A 23,098-nucleotide genomic window follows, 5' to 3' on the forward strand; every position below is an offset into this window, starting at 1 on the left:
AAGTATTTGAACACCTGTCTATCAGCTAGAATTCTGACCCTCAAAGACCTGTTAGTCTGCCTTTAAAATGTCCACCTCCACTACATTTATTATCCTAAATTAGATGCACCTGTTTGAGGTCATTAGCTGCATAAAGACACCTGTCCACCCCATACAATCAGTAAGAATCCAACTACTAACATGGCCAAGACCAAAGAGCTGTCCAAAGACACTAGAGACAAAATTGTACACCTCCACAAGGCTGGAAGGGGCTACGGGGAAATTGCCAAGCAGCTTGGTGAAAAAAGGTCCACTGTTGGAGCAATCATTAGAAAATGGAAGAAGCTAAACATGACTGTCAATCTCCCTCGGACTGGGGCTCCATGCAAGATCTCACCTCGTGGGGTCTCAATGATCCTAAGGAAGGTAAGAAATCAGCCCAGAACTACACGGGAGGAGCTGGTCAATGACCTGAAAAGAGCTGGGACCACCGTTTCCAAGGTTACTGTTGGTAATACACTAAAACGTCATGGTTTGAAATCATGCATTGCACGGAAGGTTCCCCTGCTTAAATCGGCACATGTCCAGGCACGTCTTAAGTTTGCCAATGACCATTTGGATGATCCAGAGGAGTCATGGGAGAAAGTCATGTGGTCAGATGAGACCAAAATAGAACTTTTGGGTCATAATTTCACTAAACGTGTTTGGAGGAAGAAGAATGATGAGTACCATCCCAAGAACACCATCCCTACTGTGAAGCATGGGGGTGGTAGCATCATGCTTTGGGGGTGTTTTTCTGCACATGGGACAGGGCGACTGCACTGTATTAAGGAGAGGATGACCGGGGCCATGTATTGCGAGATTTTGGTGAACAACCTCCTTCCCTCAGTTAGAGCATTGAAGATGGGTCGAGGCTGGGTCTTCCAACATGACAATGACCCGAAGCACACAGCCAGGATAACCAAGGAGTGGCTCTGTGAGAAGCATATCAAGGTTCTGGCGTGGCCTAGCCAGTCTCCAGACCTAAACCCAATCTTTTGAGGGAGCTCAAACTCCGTGTTTCTCAGTGACAGGCCAGAAACCTGACTGATCTAGAGAAGATCTGTGTGGAGGAGTGGGCCAAAATCCCTCCTGCAGTGTGTGCAAACCTGGTGAAAAACTACAGGAAACGTTTGACCTCTGTAATTGCAAACAAAGGCTACTGTACCAAATATTAACATTGACTTTCTCAGGTGTTCAAATACTTATTTGCAGCTGTATCATACAAATAAATAGTAAAAAAAATCATACATTGTGATTTCTGGATTTTTTTTTTTTTAGATTATGTCTCTCACAGTGGACATGCACCTATGATGACAATTTCAGACCCCTCCATGATTTCTAAGTGGGAGAACTTGCAAAATAGCAGGGTGTTCAAATACTTATTTTCCTCACTGTATATATTTCCCTGTATTTGTACAAACCCGATTCCAAAAAAGTTACGACACTCAACAAATTGTGAATAAAAAAGAAATGCAATAATTTACAAATCTAATAAACGTATATTTTATTCACAAAAGAATATAGATAACATATCAAATGTTGAAAGTGAGACATTTTGAAATGTCTTGCCAAATCTTGGGTCATTTTGGATTTCATGAGGATTTTGGATTAAATTTTTTTTTCCAAAAAGTTGGTACAGGTAGCAATAAGAGGCCGGAAAAGTAAAATGTACATATAAGGAACAGCTTGAGGACCAATTTGCAACTTATTATGTCAATTGGCGACATCATTGGGTATAAAAAGAGCCTCTCAGAGTGGCAGTGTCTCTTAGAAGTCAAGAATGGCAGAGGATCACCAATTCCCCCAATGCTGCGGCGAGAAATAGTGGAGCAATATCAGAAAGAAGTTTCTCAGAGAAAAATTGCAAAGAGTTTGAAGTTATCATCATCTACAGTGAATAATATCATCCAAAGATTTAGAGACTCTGGAACAATCTCTGTGGATAAGGGTCAAGACTGGAAAACCATACTGTATGCCCGTGATCTTCGGGTCCTTAGACGGCACTGCATCACATACAGGAATGCTACTGTAATGGAAATCACAACGTGGGCTCAGGAATACTTCCAGAAAACATTGTCGGTGAACACAATCCACCGTGCCATTGGCTAAAACTCTATAGGTCAAAAAAGAAGCCATATTTAAACATGATCCAGAAAGCTCATTTAAAATGAACTGTGGCAAAGTGGAAAACTGTTCTGTGGTCAGACGAATCAAAATTTGAAGTTCTTTTTGGAAAACTGGAACGCCATGTCATCCGGACTAAAGAGGATAAGGACAACCCAAGTTTTTATCAGCGCTCAGTTCAGAAGCCTGCATCTCTGATGGTATGGGGTTGCGTGAGTGCGTGTGGCATGGGCAGTTTACACATCTGGAAAGGCACCATCAATGCTGAAAGGTATATCCAAGTGCTGGAACAACATATGCTCCCCTTCAGACGTCATCTCTTTCAGGGAAGACCTTGCATTTTCCAACATGACAATGCCAGACCGCATACCGCATCAATTACAACATCATGGCTGCGTAAAAGAAGGATCCAGGTACTGAAATGGCCAGCCTGCAGTCCAGATCTTTTACTCATAGAAACATTTGGGCCATCATGAAGAAGAAGTTGCGACAAAGAAGACCTAAGACAGTTGAGCAACTAGAAGAATGGGACAACATTCCTATTCCTAAACTTGAGCAACTTGTCTCTTTAGTCCCCAGACTTTTGCAGACTGTTATAAAAAGAAGAGGTGATTCCACACAGTGGTAAACATGGCCTTGTCCCAACTATTTTGAGATGTGTTGATGCCATGAAATTTAAAATCAACTTATTTGTCCCTTAAAATGATACATCTTCTCAGTTTAAACATTTGATATGTCATCTATGTTGTTTTCTGAATAAAATATTGAAATTTGAAACTTCCACATGATTGCATTCTGTTTTTATTCACAATTTGTACAGTGTCCCAACTTTTTTGGAATCGGGTTTGTACTTGTATTCATCATCTCCTTTTGCTTCAATGCAATGCATCATTCTAGATGCGATGCATCATCACAATGTCATATACAATCTGCATAATGATAATCCTGCATACTTCTCTGATTCCCTAAAACCGGGTGCATATTTTCCTGATCCCCTGAAACCTGATGCTAATTATTAGTAATAGAATGTTATTCTTTCAGAATAAAAAGGGGCAATGTTAGGTAATATTCCAAATAATTTATTTAGTCAGTCTACCTGGAGTAATTTACCAAGTTTGTTTGACGACTTCTTCTTATCTTTTCTTGCATATTTTTAGGCTGCGACTGTCATATCTTTATGAAAGATACTTACGTTTGTACCAAGAACATTATGACCTTCAACATTGTTTTTGTTTGTCATGTGCTGATATGCAATGAAATGATCTCATAGCCATCACAGAGGTCTATATATGCATTCTCTCTGTCCATTAAGTTTAGATATCTTTCATGCTTTGAAAGATCTTTCGTCCTGGTGTCCTTGTAACTGATATTCCAGGATCCGTATCAGAAAAACTGAACAAGAACGAGTGGGATGGGACTCTTGGCTCACAGCTCTGAGACAAACCTAACAGAAACCACTGGGGGAATTTGATCCTTGCCCTTTTGATTGATTAACAAATCCAAAAGAATTCAAAAGACAATATGGGCTAATAAAAGGAAACCCGAATTGAGAACTAAGACTAGAACTGGTCAAAACTGAGGGAAGATGGCTGCCGAGTGTTTAATTTAGGCACAGGCCTATTTATTTTTAAGGCTACACGTCACACACACACACACACACACACACACACACACACACACACACACACACACACCACTGTATGCATGAGAGAGAGGGTGGAAGAGAAAGGGGCTACATTAACTTTTATATTATGACATATTCATAATTCTTTTTTATTATGAGTTTAGACTTTGTATAAATATGACATTTAAAATAAAAAGCATTTTTTTAAATAATTTTTACTACTTAGGAGGAACTGTGAATAGTTTTGGCACCGTGGAATCTAGTTTGATTAGAGAAGATATGATCCCTTTTGAAAAACACCTCTCTAGAAAATGTTAGACCTGATAAACCCTTGAGATATTTTCACAAGAGTGATGTACTGTGCTGTAATTTAAAAGTCTTGCTGCCTAACAACAGGCTGAGGGAGTTAAAACCTTTGTTATGACAGCTGAATAGTTTGTGAATCCTTGCAGCTTACCAATAAGTGCAGATGCAAATGTTTATTTAATATTTTATGTAAACTTGTCGTTCTGACTGCTTTTTGCCACAAGTTCTTTCTGGCCTCTGTGAAGTAAAATCCTGTCAGCAAGGCTCAGTGTGTTAAAGCCAGCTAGAAGTGAGTAAGACGTGAGTAATAGCGTAAAATAAGTAAATTTTTCATTCCGTCCAGAATGTTTTGGGTACATTTCCTTAAACTGACTGGCAGTGGATCTATGATGTCATTGAAGCTCAGAGAGAGGAGTCCTTTTGCCGACATGAGTTTATTTTAATCCCTCCACTTCCTCCGTGTCACCTCAATATGAAGTCTTTTTATTGAGGACTGCATCTACTCTTCTCTATGATCATCCTTGATGAATGTAGCATCAAACCAACCAGGAACCTATTTGGTACATGTTCTTTTGATTGAATAACAGATCCATGTCTAAAAGAATTCAAAAGACAATACAAGCTAATGAAAATCTAAAACATGGTTGTCTTCAAAATAAATCCCAATTGAGAACTAAGACTAGAACTGGTCAAAACTGAGGTAAAGCTCATAGAGAAGCGGTCTATTTTCGCTTTTTTTTTAATCCTGTGTGTGTGTGTGTGTGTGTGTGTGTGTGTGTGTGTGTGTGTGTGTGTGTGTGTGTGTGTGTGTGTGTGTGTGTGTGTGTGTGTACAATAATAGTATTAATAATACTGAAACTAATACTACTTGTTAGGAAAGTGACTGAAAGGACCCAAAATGCAATGCACAGACAGATATAACACTAAGAGTACTATAATTATGTAGTTAAGCATAAAAAAACTAAAGAAAAAAAACTTCAAAAACAGCTCAGAGATCATAAAGAAAAAATGTCAGAATAAACAGTACCAAATCCGAGAGCAGACAGACAGAGTAATGCAAGGAGAACCAGAATCAGAAACCAAAAACATTCCTAAATTCCAAATACTGGCAAGTAGAACAATAAAGAGCAGAGCAAAAACACAAACCAACACATCCCAAAGTCCAAACCACTAAGCAGGGTAGCCAGACAAAACAGGGATCTGAGACAGAGTTAGGAACCAGGAAATAGTGCAGGCTCCCAGGAACATGAAGAGCCAGTTGTGAGGATATCAAGATTGTGCTTGTTATCTAGGAAAGCCTCTAGGTGGCACTGTGTTTTGTTAGGTAAAATTAGCTATTACATTTAGAAGAAGAAGAAAGGTAATGCATGTCAAGAAATAAAGACGGACATTTTGCTGACTATTTTATTATAAAGCTAATAGATAATCGATGGATAAGAGATAATCTGGCCCTGAGATAATCTCTTTGGTGTCCTTAAAAAAAAAAAAAAAAGATGCCGACCCGGATGTGAATTGCCCACCACAAACCTGTAAGTGCCTGACAGTATCTCCCCCCGCCACATGGCTGTCTACAGAAGCTGCATTTCTGGGGAATAAAAAGCGGCAGACATAAGAGGCAAGACCTTGGAACCTGTTCTGGGCGGGGGGAGGGACAGGCATGAATGAGCCGGGGCACAAGAAAGGTTGGGTGCCAGCCGGACACAGCAGGACTTGAGGCGAACTGCCACTGGGTGCTTTGAAGGTCAGGAAAGGCCAGACGAAGCATGAAGTTAACCCTCAGGGAACAGTCTCTAATGACACACTGGCTTTCTGACCAATGTGATGAGACCGAGTGGTGCCCTCAGCGGAGCCCGGTGGTGAAGTGACACTCTCTGCAGAGACTGGTGGCAGAGCAAAGATCAGGGGCGGAGTGAAGATTAACGGCGAAGAAACCCCTCCGGGGAGACTACAACGTTAGCAAAATCCAGGGGCCAGGCAAACAGCACATCATCAGCGAAGCCCGGGGATGGAGTGACATAGTTAGCAAGGGTCGACAGGATAAGGAAGCTGAGCAGCAACCTCGGCAAGACTTAGGAGCTGACGCAGTGTGGCGCCATTGGCAGGTTCTGAGGCGGAGCGACACCCTCTGCAAGGCTAGGGAGAAAAGCAAAACCCTCAGGGGGTCCCTTGATGATATCGGGCAGGTCGAGAGAGCTGGCCAATACCACCAGCCAGGCAGGAAGGCTGAGCGATGCTCTTGGCGGGAAACCCGGGCTGGGTGACCTCCCCTGTGGGACTTTGAGCAGGGGGGGTGATGCCCCCAGCAGGGATCAGGGGCCATAGTTGGCCGTCTCAGTAAGTCATCTAGTTCTGATTGGCATGCCATAAATTGTGCAAGACATGTTCTAAGGTACTCTGTTCTCTGCTGGGGTCTGAGCTTTTTCAAAGATTAATTGCCAAGGCTTTGGTGTATCTGCAGGGTCCATGTTTGGCCAGATTATTCTGTCAGGAAATCGACTGGAAGGACCCAATATACAGGATGCAGACAGATGTAACACTAAAGAGTAATTTAATTATTTAGTGAACAATGGAAATAAAACACAGTTCCGAAGCCGTAAAGAAAAATTTAAGTCTGTATAAACAGCAGATAGTGTAATGAGGGGAGAACCAAAAACAAAAAACAAAAACAGTCCTAAATTTCAAATACCTGCAAACAGAACAATAAAATGCAGAGCAAAAACACAAACCAAAAGGCAGTCGGCGGAAAGGCAAGAATAATCTGAGGGACATGAAAAGCCAGTAACATTATCTGGCCCTAAATGAAAGTCTTTGGTGTACTTAAATAGTCGGTGGTGCGGGAAAAACTAGAAGATGCCACCGACTCTGAATTGCACGCCACGCAATAATAATAACAACAATAAATCGAGACCCACCATACTTAAAAAGTAGTGAAGTAGTAAAAATCCCTCTTGTTGTAAAATCCCTTTTGGGTTTAAAAGAAAGTGTATTCCAGAAACCACTGGGGGGATTTAATCCATGACATTTTGATTGAATAAGAAATCCAAAAGAATTAAAAAGACAATGCAGGCTATAAATAAACCGAGAACTCGAGAAAAAAAAAAAAAAACATTTATATATATATATATATATATAAAACATTAGGTATATATAACATTCTTTTCATTTAACCATTCCAAATAGGGGTTTTCATGAAATAGAAACATTTTTCAGAAAGAATGGTGATATCATGGATAAGCCATTTTTTTCAAGCCCACACAGCTTACATACATTTTTTTTTTGTTTAGAGCACATTTAACAATGGACATTAAGTGGTTAAAAAGGAAAGTATAAGTTTGTTCCTTATAATTGTACGTTTGCCCCTAATGAGCGAGCCAGTGAAACGGAAAAACTCCCTGAGATTGCGTGAGGAAAAACCTTGAGAGGAACCAAACTCAAAAGGAAACCCTTTTTTATCTGGTTGGCACCGAATGTCCATTCACGTCATCCAGTTCATCGTTGGTGAGCTGTGCAGTGATGGTGATTAATTGCCACCTGTGGTCCTGAGCCACTGTAGTAGACTGTTGACATTAACATCAGTCCAAATCCATCCTTAAAGCTCCTGTGTTACTCAGTATTATGCATGTATTATTATACATGGATTCCCAGGCCGTTGATGTAAAACCAACCCCAGCTGCACAGAGTGACCTCCAATCAAAGAGAACGCAGAGGCAGTGTCTACTGGAATTTTAACCTTCAATCTATATGATCTCCAAACTACATAAATTGCTTTAAGATTGCTAATATGAACAGTTGATTGTCTATAGAACATGTTTTATTAGCTTTATGGTATTATCAGTAAATTACAACTTTAACGTGTTGATGAAGTAAAGATTCTTAAAACAGATGCAAAACATTGTCTGGAGTAGGGATCGCTTAGAATACATGCTCAAATGTAAGTGGTAGAGATTGCTTAGAATAGAAGCTTAGAAACACAGAAGTGGGTTTTGTGTCATGGGAAAAAATACAGTGTTATAAACCGGAATCTTGTACACAAAAGTGCAAAATAGAAAGCTGAAACTTGAGTCTGAGGTGTGGCTCGATTTTTATCTGCTTCTTTCAAACAAGCATTGCTCATTTGTCAAAGTAGTGTTTGTTCCCTATCATCTTGTAACAATTTCCACTTGTCAGACACTACGTTCTTACCACCGTAACCCAAACAGACAGTCTTGTCTACATTTTGTTTTTTATAAGCAAAGTTCACAGAGATAAAGTTGATGCTAAGCAGAAGTAACTGCTGCAGGGGCAAATCAACATCTTTCATCTTCACGTCTTTTACCCTTCAGCTAATTCGCATACTTTTTTTATGCGTAATTTGTGTACTTTTTATTATTTATTTTTTTTTTTGCACAGTTGGATCCTGCAGAATGCAACCAAAAAAACCCTCAAAATGTGTTTTGGTTGTACTAAAGTACATTGGTGTAAAATAAACAGTCAGATATATAAACAGGAACTTAACTAAACTTTTAACAAGGACCGTGCAGCACTACAGCATCAATGCACAGTGTTTTGTGCTGCTTATGAAACATGAGCAATCATTATTATCACTCCTTCAATGCAATTAGTTCACTTTTATGGAGTGAGCACAGATGACGGAATGATATGGAATGGACCAGTGCTGTTATACTAATTAGTTGACCTAAACAAACTGGAAAAAAATCATGAATAGGTGCAAAAAAAAAAAGAAAAAAAAAAAAAAAAAAGAGAAGGCCATGATTAATGAAAAATATATACAATTCTGCATGCATCACTGGAGAAGCCGTTGAGTAACTGAATCAAGGGTTCTGTCTGTCTGTCTGTCTGTCTGTCTGTCTGTCTGTCTGTCTGTCTGTCTGTCTGTCTATCTATCTATCTATCTATCTATCTATCTATCTATCTATCTATCTATCTATCTATCTATCTATCTATCTATCTATCTATCTATCTATCTATCTATCTATCTATCTATCTATCTATCTATCTATCTATCACTTTATATAGAAACTACACTCTTCCAGTTCTATCATATAAGATGATAGGCTGCGTGTTTGGTGCGCGCTCCCGTCAGCTTGTGCGTGCACGTTCCGTCGGCAGAGTAAATCACAGACAAGGGAAAGGGAAGAAGGAAAGGAAAGGAGGAAAACTCGGGGGGTTTTCCCAGCTCTGACGTCACAGAGGTGTTCAAAAAGCAAGCGCAGCCAGACTCCGTGAGTCCAGGATTCACCGGCAGCCTTAACCGATGAAGGAGACTTGGATACTCTGATCTAAAATTAATATCTAATTTTGGATTCAATGCATTTACCATTTGGGTTCAGTAATGAGCTGGCTCCTGATCTGGGTCCTGCTTGTCGCCCGATTACATCAGGTAAGAGTTTAACATCCTATGTAGTTGTTGCTAAATAGCATGATCTATAGATAATAAATAGAGCTATAAAAAAAAATACACGTGTGTGTGTGTGTGTGTGTGTGTGTGTGTGTGTGTGTGTGTGTGTGTGTGTGCGTATATATATATATATATATATATAAATATAAAAAAAATAAATCAAATATATTTCTTCTTTTATTGACTGAAAAAAAAAAAAAATAATAATAATAAAAAAAATATATATATATATATATTTTTTTTTTTTCAGTCAATAAAAGAAGAAATATATTTGATTTATTTTTTTTAACTGATAATACTACTACTACTACTACTACTACTAATAATAATAATAATAATAATAATAATAATAAAATTTAGTTATTGCAAAGTCTATTTTATGTCATCAACGTCTTCAACTTCTCAAAATAAAATTTGTGCATGCAGACAAACACTTTATAGACACATCATAATTGGATTATTTAAAAATAAGTCCCGATCCAATACTGCCTTCAGGTCAATACAAGAGATGAAACCATAAAACCCCTAATCAGCTCATGTCTTTTCCGACTCATATGCATGAGATTGAAGAAATCATGTTTATATAAAAGTGCATTGCAGAAAAGTCCATTAAACATCTCTGAGAGAAGATTTGAGGTGACTTACATCATGCTAAATGTATTTGAGGAATGTGATGAAGCCTTTAAAAAAACCCAAAAGCAAATGATTATACTGCCACCGAGTGGAAATTATTCTGCAACTCATCAGTGTTGTCGGTTTCCACGTTTGCTGGAAAATAGGGGCTATAATTAGAGTTTGACATTTTCCAGGTTGCTCTGTTGTATAGGAAGATTGGAACATTTTCCAAAAAAACTCAATCATGTCTGGATACTATTATACTCACTCCTATAGTGTGGATACTATTACAGTCATCTATTCACTGTAAAAAAAAACATTAGCTTTTACATGCAGAAGAATAATAGAAGCGCTCCAGTGTAGGGAATGAGGACATGCAAAAGATCTCAAGCCTATCAGAAAGTTTAAATTTTTGTATTTATTTTACAACTAAATAGACTACGCACGGTTGTGACCTTAGAGATAAATCCAGATTCCAACCTCTTGTAGTCTCATGTTTACAGAGTATAAGACTTAAATGCTTTACATAAATTCCCATACATCTATAGACCTAATATTGATGTTTTCAGATTTACCTTATAACACTGAAAATCTATTATTTCAAATTTAGAGCCTTTCAATGTAAAATGTTGTACATGAGTTAAATAAATCAGCAGGTTTAGGTAGTTAATAATAACAAGTTTAGATAAAATTATTCATCTCGTTTTTACTAGTGAGATATATGAAATGATACACACACACACACACACACACACACACACACACACACACACACACACACACACACACACACACACACACACACACACACACACTTCAAACAACTCAAGAACATACAGGAACATATTTAGGAGTGCTGATTTTTTGGTGCTTCCAATAAGGTGATATTAGTTAGAGGTTTGGTTACAGGTTAAATTTTTCAGCTTATTGACTCTGCAGAGTTTCTCTGAATTCTGTACAGTAATGTGGTAAAAAAATTTGTGTTAATTTATCTGCATTTCCTCCAGGCTGTCTCCCTAAATTCCTCCACTGCACCAGTCATACCTGAGTCCACTACCCCTGAACCCTACAACCGGACTCAGTACTGTAAGTGGCCCTGCACCTGCCCCGAGACTCCGCCGAGCTGCCCACCAGGTGTCAGTCTCATCATGGACGGCTGTGAATGTTGTAGGGCCTGTGCCAAGCAGGTAGGGGAGATATGCAACGAGGCGGATAACTGTGACCACCACCGCGGCCTTTACTGTGACTACAGCTCAGACAAGCCTAGGTACGAAAAAGGAGTATGTGCATGTAAGTGTCCCCTGCACTAAACATGTCCTTGTGCTCAGGCTTCCATTAAGCACGTTAACACTAGATTCTTCTCAGGGATTAGATTGAGATTAAGGGGGTTAATTAAGGTCTAATGCAGACACAGATATTTATTCACACTGTCTTTCAAATGAAAAAAAAAAGCTTCTTTTGAACCATTATCTTAAGCAGTTAATCTGTTTCTTATTTTATGTGTAATATTCGTTCCCTTTACATCTTATCAGAAACTCATAAATTGTTGCCGATGTACAGATCTACTCAGCACACGCTGTGTGTACAACGGAATAATCTATCGGACCGGTCAGAGTTTTCAGCCTAACTGTAAATATCAGTGTCTGTGTGTGAACGGGGCTATCGGCTGCGTTCCGCTGTGCACGTATCAGCCTCCGAGGGTGTGGTGCCCGACACCGCTGCGGGTCAAAATCCCCGGCCAGTGCTGCGAGCAGTGGATCTGTGAGGAGCCCAGGAGAGGGCGCAAAGCAGCACCTCGACATGCCATGGCAGGTATGATCCAAACCTGACTGTACCATTTACACTTATAGTGTTCAGGAAAAAATGCTTAAATTTCCCAACCAATGATATCAAATAAAAACGTCAATTTATAGATAACAGAATACATATTTGATAAAGAATGCGTTCACGGATAGAAGTTGCTATTTGTATCACGATGCATTGTTTTGAACATATTTGCATTGGTAAAAACCGATTCATTCATATAGAATAATTCGTAGATACGCTGTACTTTCATTAGTTAGAAAATGACCGAAGATTTGTGACCAACATTTTATATGATTCGGTTTCTCGAGTGCGTTCTCTCAGCACCACTACATGAATATGATGTATCATAACACTATGGAGACCGAAGCGTGTCCTAAAAGAACACAGATTGAAATGGCAGAGGTAGAGCTGCATCTTCCTGAAGACTGTTTTTATTGAAACCTTTTTTTTTTTTTGCACTACAAAGGTCTGCTTGTGAAAGGGTCATGCGTTAAAAGTCAGACAGCACTTATGTAAATTAATGGTTTGCTGTCTGTCTGAACCAAACAAATAAAAATTAACTATCTGTACCATAATTGCGTAGCATCATATTTTGTCCACTGCATCATATCTGATTGAATCGCAGCGCACTGCATCGCAATATAGGTGAATCGTATCGAATCAGATCTGTGTAGAATCCTTGGCTATGTATTGAGATATGAATCTCATCGGCCTCAGTTATGGAGATGCACAACCTTAATTGAAGCTATGAATCATGTACATATCATCTGTAAGCAGGAAAAACTTTTTTAAAGAATTGCAAAAAAAAAAATAGTGATATTGTTGGGCATAAAAAGGAATACCGTTGTATTCTGAAGTTTCATTTGAGATATACATTGAATGAAACAGTTCTTTTGACAGCTCTCTCGAGTGGAAAAAACTCTTGGCAGGATTGCATGACTCAGACAACATCGTGGAGTCCGTGCTCCAAGACCTGTGGTCGAGGAGTATCTTTACGCATTACTAATGCCAACAAGCAGTGTCGGATGGTCAAGGAAAGACGGCTTTGCAACATTCGACCCTGTGAGGTGGACATCACCAAGCACATTAAGGTAGAATTTTATCACTGGCTTACGTTTAAATTGTTTTCTTCTATGAATATGTATTAAATTATTTTTAATAGTCGATTCGATTCATTTTGTAGCATTTCTTGGTTCTATCTAATCAGATTTCAGCCGCCACATCACGTGTTTCCATATTCAAAATCTGCCTTGAGGCCTTCAGAATCAGTAGTGTGGGCGCTGTTGAAGCTGTTGAAGCTGTTCCCGAGGTGACACCGGGGCCTTCTAGCATGTGTACAATAATGTACGCATTTTTACATCCTTTGATTGGAGGGTCAGAGAGCGCACTAGTCAGAGCTCGCAAACCTCATCTGTAGCAAACTACAGTCCCCCGCACAAGCTCAAATACATGTTTGGGGATTTTCTAGCTGGGTTTTTTTTTCATTCTGCACTGACTGACAGAGGAGAAAAAATTGATTTGGTTACAATTGCCTTAAAAGGCAGTTTTTACGATTTTTCAAATAAAGCTGGACACACAATTTATAAGTTTGTGGTTCCTTTCCTGTTAAATTTGCACAAAAACACAGGATTTGCGTTCATTTCAAATCCCCAGGAAAACTGTAATGCATGGGAAAAATGCACAAAAATGCACGGAAAACCCAGGGTCATTTAACGAGGGTTAATATCAATGCTTCTGCTCGAGATATATATGTATGTGGGGGGTGCAGCTGTGGCTACAGTGAAAGGAGACTTGATGAATTGTGTTCATTGGGTTTCTTGCTTTAGTAATGCCAGTCATTCACATTGTATGTTTTATCAGTCTTATGGTATTAAAAGGTTGATTGATTCTGGTGTAAAATGCACATCGCTTTACTGATTTTCTCTGGTCACACTAACCTATTAAACACCAAGGATCCTAATGAACAATAATAATAAATAATAAATCCTATACTAACATAAGAACATTGGTCGGTTGTGTTTAAAATTCGAGATATTGTGAAATTTGACATTGTGGATTTTCTTTTAATTGCTTCTAAAGCCTGGGAAAAAGTGCCTCAACATCTACAGGGAAGATCAAGAGAGAAACTTCACCATCTCAGGCTGCACCAGCAAGAAGCTCTACCGGCCGAAGTACTGTGGCGTGTGCACTGATGAGCGCTGCTGCATCCCTTACAAATCCAAAACAGTGCAGGTGGAGTTCCAGTGCCCTGATGGAGATATGATCACTTGGCAGGTGATGTGGATTAATGCCTGCTTCTGCAACCTCAGTTGCAAGAACCCCAATGACATCTTTGCAGATTTAGATCAGTACTATGAGAACCGAGAGATTATGAACTGAGGAACAGGGGACTATCATACGTTCTGGAGTCGACACAATAAAAACCATCAACTCAGCAGAGATGTTTTTTATTCCATAATGCAGTAAACGCAAAACATATCACACTCGATTACTGAATTCAACTTTTTTACTCGAGGTCTATAAAATCTGGTGATTCATATTAGTCATATTTCTGTTTTTTTGTGTGAACTTCATTTTTTAAAAGTAGATTTTAAAATCGGTAATTGTTCTTTTACGAAGAACAAACCTGATAAACTCGCAAGAAAGAAAGATGGAGATGGACAAGACAGACGCCAGTGTTGCAGACCCAGATGAACGCGAAATGCCGTCGAATCGATAGTCGTCAGATGCAGGTGCTTACTGTCTGAAATCTGAATCTGCATTTACGATTTCTCTCATCATCATAAATAACATTATAACATAACTTACATTAGACTCAAGTCATGGACTGGTGTGTTTTTATTTTCTTTTTGTTATCGCAATTCTATTTGTTAAGGTGTTCCATACAATTTTTCATATAGCCTCTTATCCTTTTTGAGCTACACTAGAATTCCCCACACAACTATCAAAAAAAGTAACTCAGTAAACTATACTTTCAGTACATTTGTAATGAGTTACTTAATATTTTTATTTAAGTAGATTTTTAAACTGGTAACTTTACTTGTACTAAAGTAAATCTTAATTGATGTAACACTACTCTACAGATTATTTTATTACTCTTTTCACCTCTGTGTGTTGCTTTGAAATAAATAAAACTTCAAACTTAATTAATTCCTCTGATCTTTAATTTTAGGCAACAGCTCTTTTTAATTGATCAAACTTAAATCAAATAATCAAAAATCAAATAATTGATGCAAGTTCCAAATAATTATAGAATCTTCTTCTTCTTTCGGCTGCTCCCATTAGGGGTCGCCACAGCGGATCATCCGTCTCCATACCACCCTGTCCTCTATATCTGCCTCTTTTACACCAACTACCTGCATGTCTTCCCTCACCACATCCATGAACCTCCTCCTTGGCCTTCCTCTTTTCCTCCTACCTGGTGGCTCCATCTTTAGCATTTTTCTACCAATATAATTCATGTCCCTTCTCTGCACATGTCCAAACCATCTCAATCTCGCCTCCCTCACCTTGTCACCAAAACGTCCTACATGCGCTCTCCCTCTAATAAACTAATTTCTAATCTTGTCCATCCTCGTCACTCCCAACGAAAACCTCAACATCTTCAGCTCTGCTACCTCCAGCTCCACCTCCTGTCTTTTACTCAATGCCACTGTCTCTAATCCATACAACATCGCAGGTCTCACCACAGTCCTATAAACTTTCCCTTTCATTCTTGCAGATACTCTTCTATCACAAATCACTCCTGTCACTCTTCTCCACCCACTCCACCCTGCCTGCACTCTTTTCTTTACTTCCCTAACACACTCTCCATTACTTTGCACTGTTGACCCCAGGTACCTGAACTCCTCCACCTTCTCCACCTCTTCTCCCTGCAACCGCATCACTCCACTGCCCTCCCTCTCATTCACACACACGTACTCTGTTTTACTCCTACTGACTTTCATTCCCCTTCTCTCCAGCGCATATCTCCACCTCTCCAGGCTCTTCTCAACCTGCTCTCTACTCTCACCACAAATCACAATATCATCTGCAAACATCATAGTCCAGGGAGACTCCTGTCTGACCTCGTCCGTCAACCTGTCCATCACCACTGCAAACAGGAAAGGGCTCAGGGCCGATCCTTGATGCAGTCCAACCTTCACCCTGAACCAGTCTGTCGTACCTACTGCACACTTTACTGCCGTCACACTGTCCTCATACATGTCCTGCACCACCCTCACATACTTCTCTGACACACCTGACTTCCTCATACAATACCACAACTCCTCTCTCGGCACCCTGTCGTACGCTTTCTCTAAATCCACAAATACACAATGCAGCTCCTTCTGTCCTTCTCTATACTTCTCCATCAACATCCTTAAAGCAAATAAGGCATCTGTGGTGCTCTTCCTCGGCATGAAACCATACTGTTGCTCACAGATGGTCACCTCTTCTCTCAACCTGGCTTCCACTACTCTTTCCCATAACTTCATGGTGTGACTGATCAACTTAATTCCCCTGTAGTTACGGTCCCCTGGTGGTCTAGTGGTTAAGATGCAGCGCTCCCACCGCTGCGACCCGGGTTCGATTCCCGGTCAGAGAACCATCCCCAGCCACTCTTAGTGCCGGTCCCAAGCCCGGATAAATTGGGGAGGGTTGCGTTAGGAAGGGCATCCAGCGTGAAACATGTGCCAAATCAAACGTGCGGAGGATCCGCTGTGGCGACCCCTAACGGGAGAAGCCGAAAATAAAGTTTTTTACTGCAGGTCTGCACATCTCCCTTATGCTTAAAGATCGGTACAGCACACTCCTTCTCCATTCCTCAGGCATCCTCTCCCCTTCCAGAATCCTGTTAAACAATCTGGTTGAAAACTCCACTGCCATCTCTCCTAAACATCTCCACGCTTCTACCGGTATGTCATCTGGTCCAACGGACTTTCCATTCTTCATCCTCTTAATCGCTGCTCTCACTTCCTCCTTACTAATCCTATCTACATCCTGCTTCACCAACTCCAAATCCTCCAACCTTCTCTCTCTCTGATTTTCCTCATTCATCAGCTGCTCAAAATACTCCCTCCATCTTCTCAACACACTCTCCTCACTAGTCAACACATTTCCCTCTCCATCCTTTATTACTCTAACTTGCAGCACATCCTTCCCAGCTCGGTCCCTCTGCTTGGCCAATCGGTATAAATCCTTTTCTCCTTCCTTAGTGTCCAACCTCTTATACAGTTCCTCATATGCCTTTTCCTTGGCTTTCGCCACATCCCTTTTAACCTGCTGCCGCATCTCCTTGTACTCCTGCCTACTTTTCTCATCACTCTGTCGATCCCACTTCTGTTTTGCCAACCTCTTTCCCCTAATGCTCTCCTGCACTTCCTCATTTCACCACCACGTCTCCTTGTCTTGCTTTCTATTTCCAGATGTCACACCAAGTACTTTTCTAGCTGCCTCCCTCATCACTCCTGCAGTAGTTGCCCAATCATCCGGCACCTCTTCACCACCACCGAGCCCCTGTCTGACCTCTTCCCTGAACCTCACACTACACTCTTCCTCCTTCAGTTTCCACCATCTTATTCTTCTTTCAAACCTTACTTTCCTCCTCTTCTTCTTCGCCTCCAAAACCATCCTACAGACCACCATCCGATGCTGTCTAGCTACACTGTCCCCCGCCAACACCTTACAGTCTCCAATCTCCTTCAGGTTGCATCTCCTACACAGAAGATAATCCACCTGTGTGCACCTTCCTCCACTCTTATACGTCACCCTATGATCCTCCTTCTTCTTAAAATACGTGTTCACCACTGCCATTTCCATCCTTTTAGCAAAATCTACCACCATCTGCCCTTCCACATTCCTCTCCTTAAAACCATACCTACCCATCACCTCCTCATCACCTCTGTTCCCTTCACCTACATGCCCATTAAAGTCTGCCCCAATCACCAATCGTTCTTTCCTAGGTACACCATCTACCACTTCATCTAATTCACTCCAGAATCTTTCTTTCTCCTCCATCTCACAGCCAACTTGTGGAGCATAGGCACTGATGACATTTATCATCATCCGTTCAACTTCCACCTTCACGATCATCACCCTATCAGAAACTCTCTTCACCTCCACTACACTCTTACTGTACGCTTCCTTCAGAATCACCCCTACACCATTTCTCTTCCCATCCACACCATGATAAAACAGTTTAAACCCACCTCCAATGTTCCTCGCCTTACTCCCTTTCCACTTGGTCTCCTGAACACACAACACATCTACCTTTCTCCTCTCCATCATATCAGCTATCTCTCTCCCTTTACCCGTCATAGTACCAACATTTAAAGTACCAACCTGAACCTCTACTCTCCTACACTGCTCCTTTTCCTGCCGTCTCTGTAGACGCCTTCCTCCTCTCCTTCTCCTCCTTCGGCCAACAGTAGCCCAATTTCCACCGGTACCCTGTCGGCTAACGATACCTGTGGCGGTCGTTGTTAACCCGGGCCTCGACCGATCCGGTATAAAATTCTCATTTGTGATCCGCATATTTGATTTGGCACATGTTTTACGCTGGATGCCCTTCCTAACGCAACCCTCCCCATTTACCCGGGCTTGGGACCGGCACTAAGAGTACACTGGCTTGTGCCCCCCTAATGGCTGGGTTCAAATAAATATAAAATAAAAAGGATAATTAAACAAAAAAGTGTGTAGAAAATGGCAGCAAGTGCTGTTCATGAACACAGTGGACTTGTGAAAGCAAGTAGGCTTGTTAAGAACCATTGTCAGATAAGCAGCAGGTGTGCTAATTTAATCAGTTTAATCTTTTTCCTCTCTTCACTACACTTCCACGAATCAGATGTCTGGTTCTGATGTTTCTTGCTGCCACATGGTAATGAATGAATACAATCCCAATTGAGTCCAATTGAGTCCCAGATGTGTATTAAAGCCAGACCTCTATAGCAGACCATTCAAGACCTTCCCATCCAACACATGTTAAGGAAAAACATTGTGCACAGGGACATTGTGATGCTGGAAGGGTCAGAAAGTGCACTAGTCAGAGCTCGCAAACCTCATCTGTAGCAAACTACACAAGCTCAAATACATGTGTGTGGATTTAATAGCTGTAATTTTTTTTATTCTGCACTGACTGACAGAGGAGAAGAAATGTTATTGGTCACAATCCATAAAAATGCAGTTTTTAAGATTTTTCAAGTAAAGCTGGACATCGTAATGAAAGGTCAAAACAGTACAAAAAACGGTTGTTACATTTTTCATTAAACATTTATACGTTTGTGGTTTCTTTCCTGAAGAATTTAAACAAAAAAACACGATTTGTGTTCATTTCCAATCCCCAGAAAAACTGCAATGTATGGGAAAAATGCACAAAAATGTATGTGGGTGTTGCGGCTGTGGCTACAGTGAAAGGAGACTTGATGAATTGTGTTCATTGGGAAAAACATCGTGCACAGGGACATTGTGATGCTGGAACCGGATGGGTCTCCTAGTTCAAGTAAAGGGAAATTTTTAATTTAAGTTCAAGTTCAAGTTGGCTTTATTGTCATTTCAACCAATAACAGTTCAGTACACTGTGAAACGAAACAACGTTTCCCCAGGCCCAAGGTGCTGCAGCAAACAACACAAATTAACAAAAGGAACACAAGGAACAGACATAACATGACACATAACTGTAAATTAACAACACAAAGTGCACATGTGCAACATTTAGTGCAAAAAGAGGAGGGGCTGAGACAAGAGACAACATGAGACAAGGGAAAACAGTAACACAGTGGTGCCGACGTAGCGGTACGGTACAGAAGGTTGTGCAAAATGGATTGTCCGCATACACATAAAAAATAAATACTGTACATGTAAACATTTGGCTGGATGTAAACTTCTGGTTCAACTTTTTTTTTTTATTGATTGTGTGTGTGTGTGTGTGTGTGTGGGTGTGTGTGTGTGTGTATTAGTAAAGTTCCTTTATGTTCATCCAAAGACATCCTATACAATCATGTGCCTTCAACTTTATTTGGGGGAAAAAAACTACAAAAAAGTCAGGTGTCTCAATACCTTTATCTCTATTGTGTATTATGTTAATATGTTGATCTTATATGTGACCTTGACCAATATTTACAGATAAATTGAAGGACTGGCTGTCATGATAATCAACAAAAATATCAGAAGTACGTAGTGTCCCTTTTGTAATAAATGCTTCTCTTCACTTTTGTTGAAATGATACAAGAAAGGAAATTGTATTATCTCCATCCTTTTAGATTGGACTACAGCCCATATTTAGGTAATGGGGGTTTAATACTTAGTAGATGAGTAGAATTGTATGTTAAATGAAGAAGCATGCAGTAACTCTGCAGTAACTGGATTGTGACAGGAGTCCTACTTTTAATATTCACAGTCTGTTTTTATAACAAAGTCTTTTTCCTATTAGAAGAATTAATTCTGTATAGTAAAGATACAGTATATTTGAATATAATTTCTGGCTATTACTTTTTTGTACTCAGAAATATTTTATACTAGCGGAAAGTACCCGTGCTTCGCTACGGAAGGCAGAGCGCTAAGCAATATGGCAATAAGCAGTAAGCACTGAGCAGGACTGGATGATCAGAGATCAGAACGTAACGTCAACAAATAACGTACTACCCCTTTGTAGTACCGATACAGGGCAAACTACTTTGAAAATAATTTTTATCGTGCATGGAACATCTAATAAGAAACAATGTAGTAAGCTTCATGAGGATCCGTACTGTTATTTCGAAGAGTTTACAATGCGTGAGAAATCGCGTTTTTCGCGAGTTAGCCGCGATCCAGGGCAAATTTTTCAAAACCCTTTCTTAGTGAGAACCTAAGACCCACGAGGAAGGTATGTTCCAAATTTCATTGCAATCCATTCAGTGGTTTTTGAGATTTCGTGATGAGTGAGTGAGTCAGTCAGTGATATTTGAGCTTTATATATATAGATTACCGAAATATTAACTGGTATGATGTAGGTAATTTGTCAAAAAATGAACATTTCTGATCAGATTCTATCGATTACACTTAGGCTTTAACTTTTTTAACTTTAACATGTTATATATACCATATAACTTGACCTGATGTAAACTCCAGTACCAGTCAAAAGTGTTGACACACCTTATTAAGTGGCTTATCTTTTATTTCTTTTTATCCTCAACATTGTACATTAATAATGAACACATCCAAACTATGAAAGAACATGAAATTAGGTAGTAAACATCATTGTCAAATAACCCAGAATAATCAGAATAATTATTAGTAACCTGGTCATTTATCAGTAACCTGGTCGTTGGGGAAAAAAAAAAAAACAACAAAAAAAAATTTATATATATATATATTAGGTTACAGTGAGGAAAATAAGTATTTGAACACCCTGCTATTTTGCAAGTTCTCTCACTTAGAAATCATGGAGGGGTCTGAAATTTTCATCGTAGGTGCATGTCCACTGTGAGAGACATAATCTAAAAAAAAAAATCCAGAAATCACAATATATGATTTTTTAACAATTTATTTGTATGATACAGCTGCAAATAAGTATTTGAACACCTGTCTATCAGCTAGAATTCTGACCCTCAAAGACCTGTTAGTCTGCCTTTAAAATGTCCACCTCCACTACATTTATTATCCTAAATTAGATGCACCTGTTTGAGGTCGTTAGCTGCATAAAGACACCTGTCCACCCCATACAATCAGTAAGAATCCAACTACTAACGTGGCCAAGACCAAAGAGCTGTCCAAAGACACTAGAGACAAAATTGTACACCTCCACAAGGCTGGAAAGGGCTACGGGGAAATTGCCAAGCAGCTCGGTGAAAAAAGGTCCACTGTTGGAGCAATCATTAGAAAATGGAAAAAGCTAAACATGACTGTCAATCTCCCTCGGACTGGGGCTCCATGCAAGATCTCACCTCGTGGGGTCTCAATGATCCTAAGGAAGGTGAGAAATCAACCCAGAACTACACGGGAGGAGCTGGTCAATGACCTGAAAAGAGCTGAGACCACCGTTTCCAAGGTTACTGATGGTAATACACTAAGACGTCATGGTTTGAAATCATGCATGGCAAGGAAGGTTCCCCTGCTTAAACCAGCATATGTCCAGGCACGTCTTAAGTTTGCCAATGACCATTTGGATGATCCAGAGGAGTCATGGGAGAAAGTCATGTGGTCAGATGCGACCAAAATAGAACTTTTGGGTCATAATTTCACTAAACGTGTTTGGAGGAAGAAGAATGATGAGTACCATCCCAAGAACACCATCACTACTGTGAAGCATGGGGGTGGTAGCATCATGCTTTGGGGGTGTTTTTCTGCACATGGGACAGGGCGACTGCACTGTATTAAGGAGAGGATGACCGGGGCCATGTATTGCGAGATTTTGGGGAACAACCTCCTTCCCTCAGTTAAAGCATTGAAGATGGGGCAAGGCTGGGTCTTCCAACATGACAATGACCCGAAGCACACAGCCAGGATAACCAAGGAGTGACTCTGTAAGAAGCATATCAAGGTTCTGGCGTGGCCTAGCCAGTCTCCAGACCTAAACCCAATAGAGAATCTTTGGAGGGAGCGCAAACTCCGTGTTCCTCAGTGACAGGATATAAACCTGACTGATCTAGAGAAGATCTGTGTGGAGGAGTGGGCCAAAATCCCTCCTGCAGTGTGTGCAAACCTGATGAAAAACTACAGGAAACGTTTGACCTCAAACAAAGGCTACTGTACCAAATATTAACATTGACTTTCTCAGGTGTTCAAATACTTATTTGCAGCTGTATCATACAAATAAATAGTTAAAAAATCATACATTGTGATTTCTGGATTTTTTTTTAGATTATGTCTCTCACAGTGGACATGCACCTACGATGACAATTTCAGACCCCTCCATGATTTCTAAGTGGGAGAACTTGCAAAATAGCAGGGTGTTCAAATACTTATTTTCCTCACTGTATATATAAGGTTGGTGTAATGATAAAATACAAACAATATACATAATGTAATGTTGGCATGATAAGAGAAAAATTTAAGGTCTCTTTTTTAAATCATTTAATGCACATGCTATATAAAATGTTAACAAAAATTTACTGGAGCATTTTACTGGGAAAGGAGTATAATTGCAGCTTACTCTGTAAAGACCTTTCTTTTAAATGCAAATATTAAATGTCAAAGATATTTAAGAATCATTTCCATGATAGCTGGATGGATGCCTTCAATTCAGATTT

At 40.0% G+C, this 23,098-nt stretch overlaps 1 protein-coding gene across 1 annotated transcript; it reads left to right on the forward strand.

The window, feature by feature from the left end:
• Positions 1-9,223: 9,223 nt before the first annotated feature.
• On the forward strand, positions 9,224-15,040 carry ccn4a (cellular communication network factor 4a). Its single transcript, XM_083523382.1, has 5 exons — positions 9,224-9,455; positions 11,096-11,378; positions 11,649-11,900; positions 12,795-12,985; positions 13,974-15,040. Exons 1-5 carry the CDS (start codon positions 9,408-9,410, stop codon positions 14,271-14,273), a joined length of 1,074 nt encoding a protein of 357 aa, XP_083379508.1. The 5' UTR covers positions 9,224-9,407; the 3' UTR covers positions 14,274-15,040.
• Positions 15,041-23,098: the final 8,058 nt, after the last annotated feature.

Source organism: Silurus aristotelis, assembly GCF_946808225.1.
Source record: "Silurus aristotelis genome assembly, chromosome: 21".
Taxonomy (NCBI): domain Eukaryota; kingdom Metazoa; phylum Chordata; class Actinopteri; order Siluriformes; family Siluridae; genus Silurus; species Silurus aristotelis.

Excerpts from the sequence above, each read along its gene's own strand:
- ccn4a (XM_083523382.1), top strand. The coding sequence starts at position 9,408 with ATGAGCTGGCTCCTGATCTGGGTCCTGCTTGTCGCCCGATTACATCAG. Across the intron at positions 11,901-12,794 it reads ACCTCGACATGCCATGGCAG|CTCTCTCGAGTGGAAAAAAC; the intron begins GTATGATCCAAA and ends TTCTTTTGACAG. Across the intron at positions 12,986-13,973 it reads ACATCACCAAGCACATTAAG|CCTGGGAAAAAGTGCCTCAA; the intron begins GTAGAATTTTAT and ends TTGCTTCTAAAG.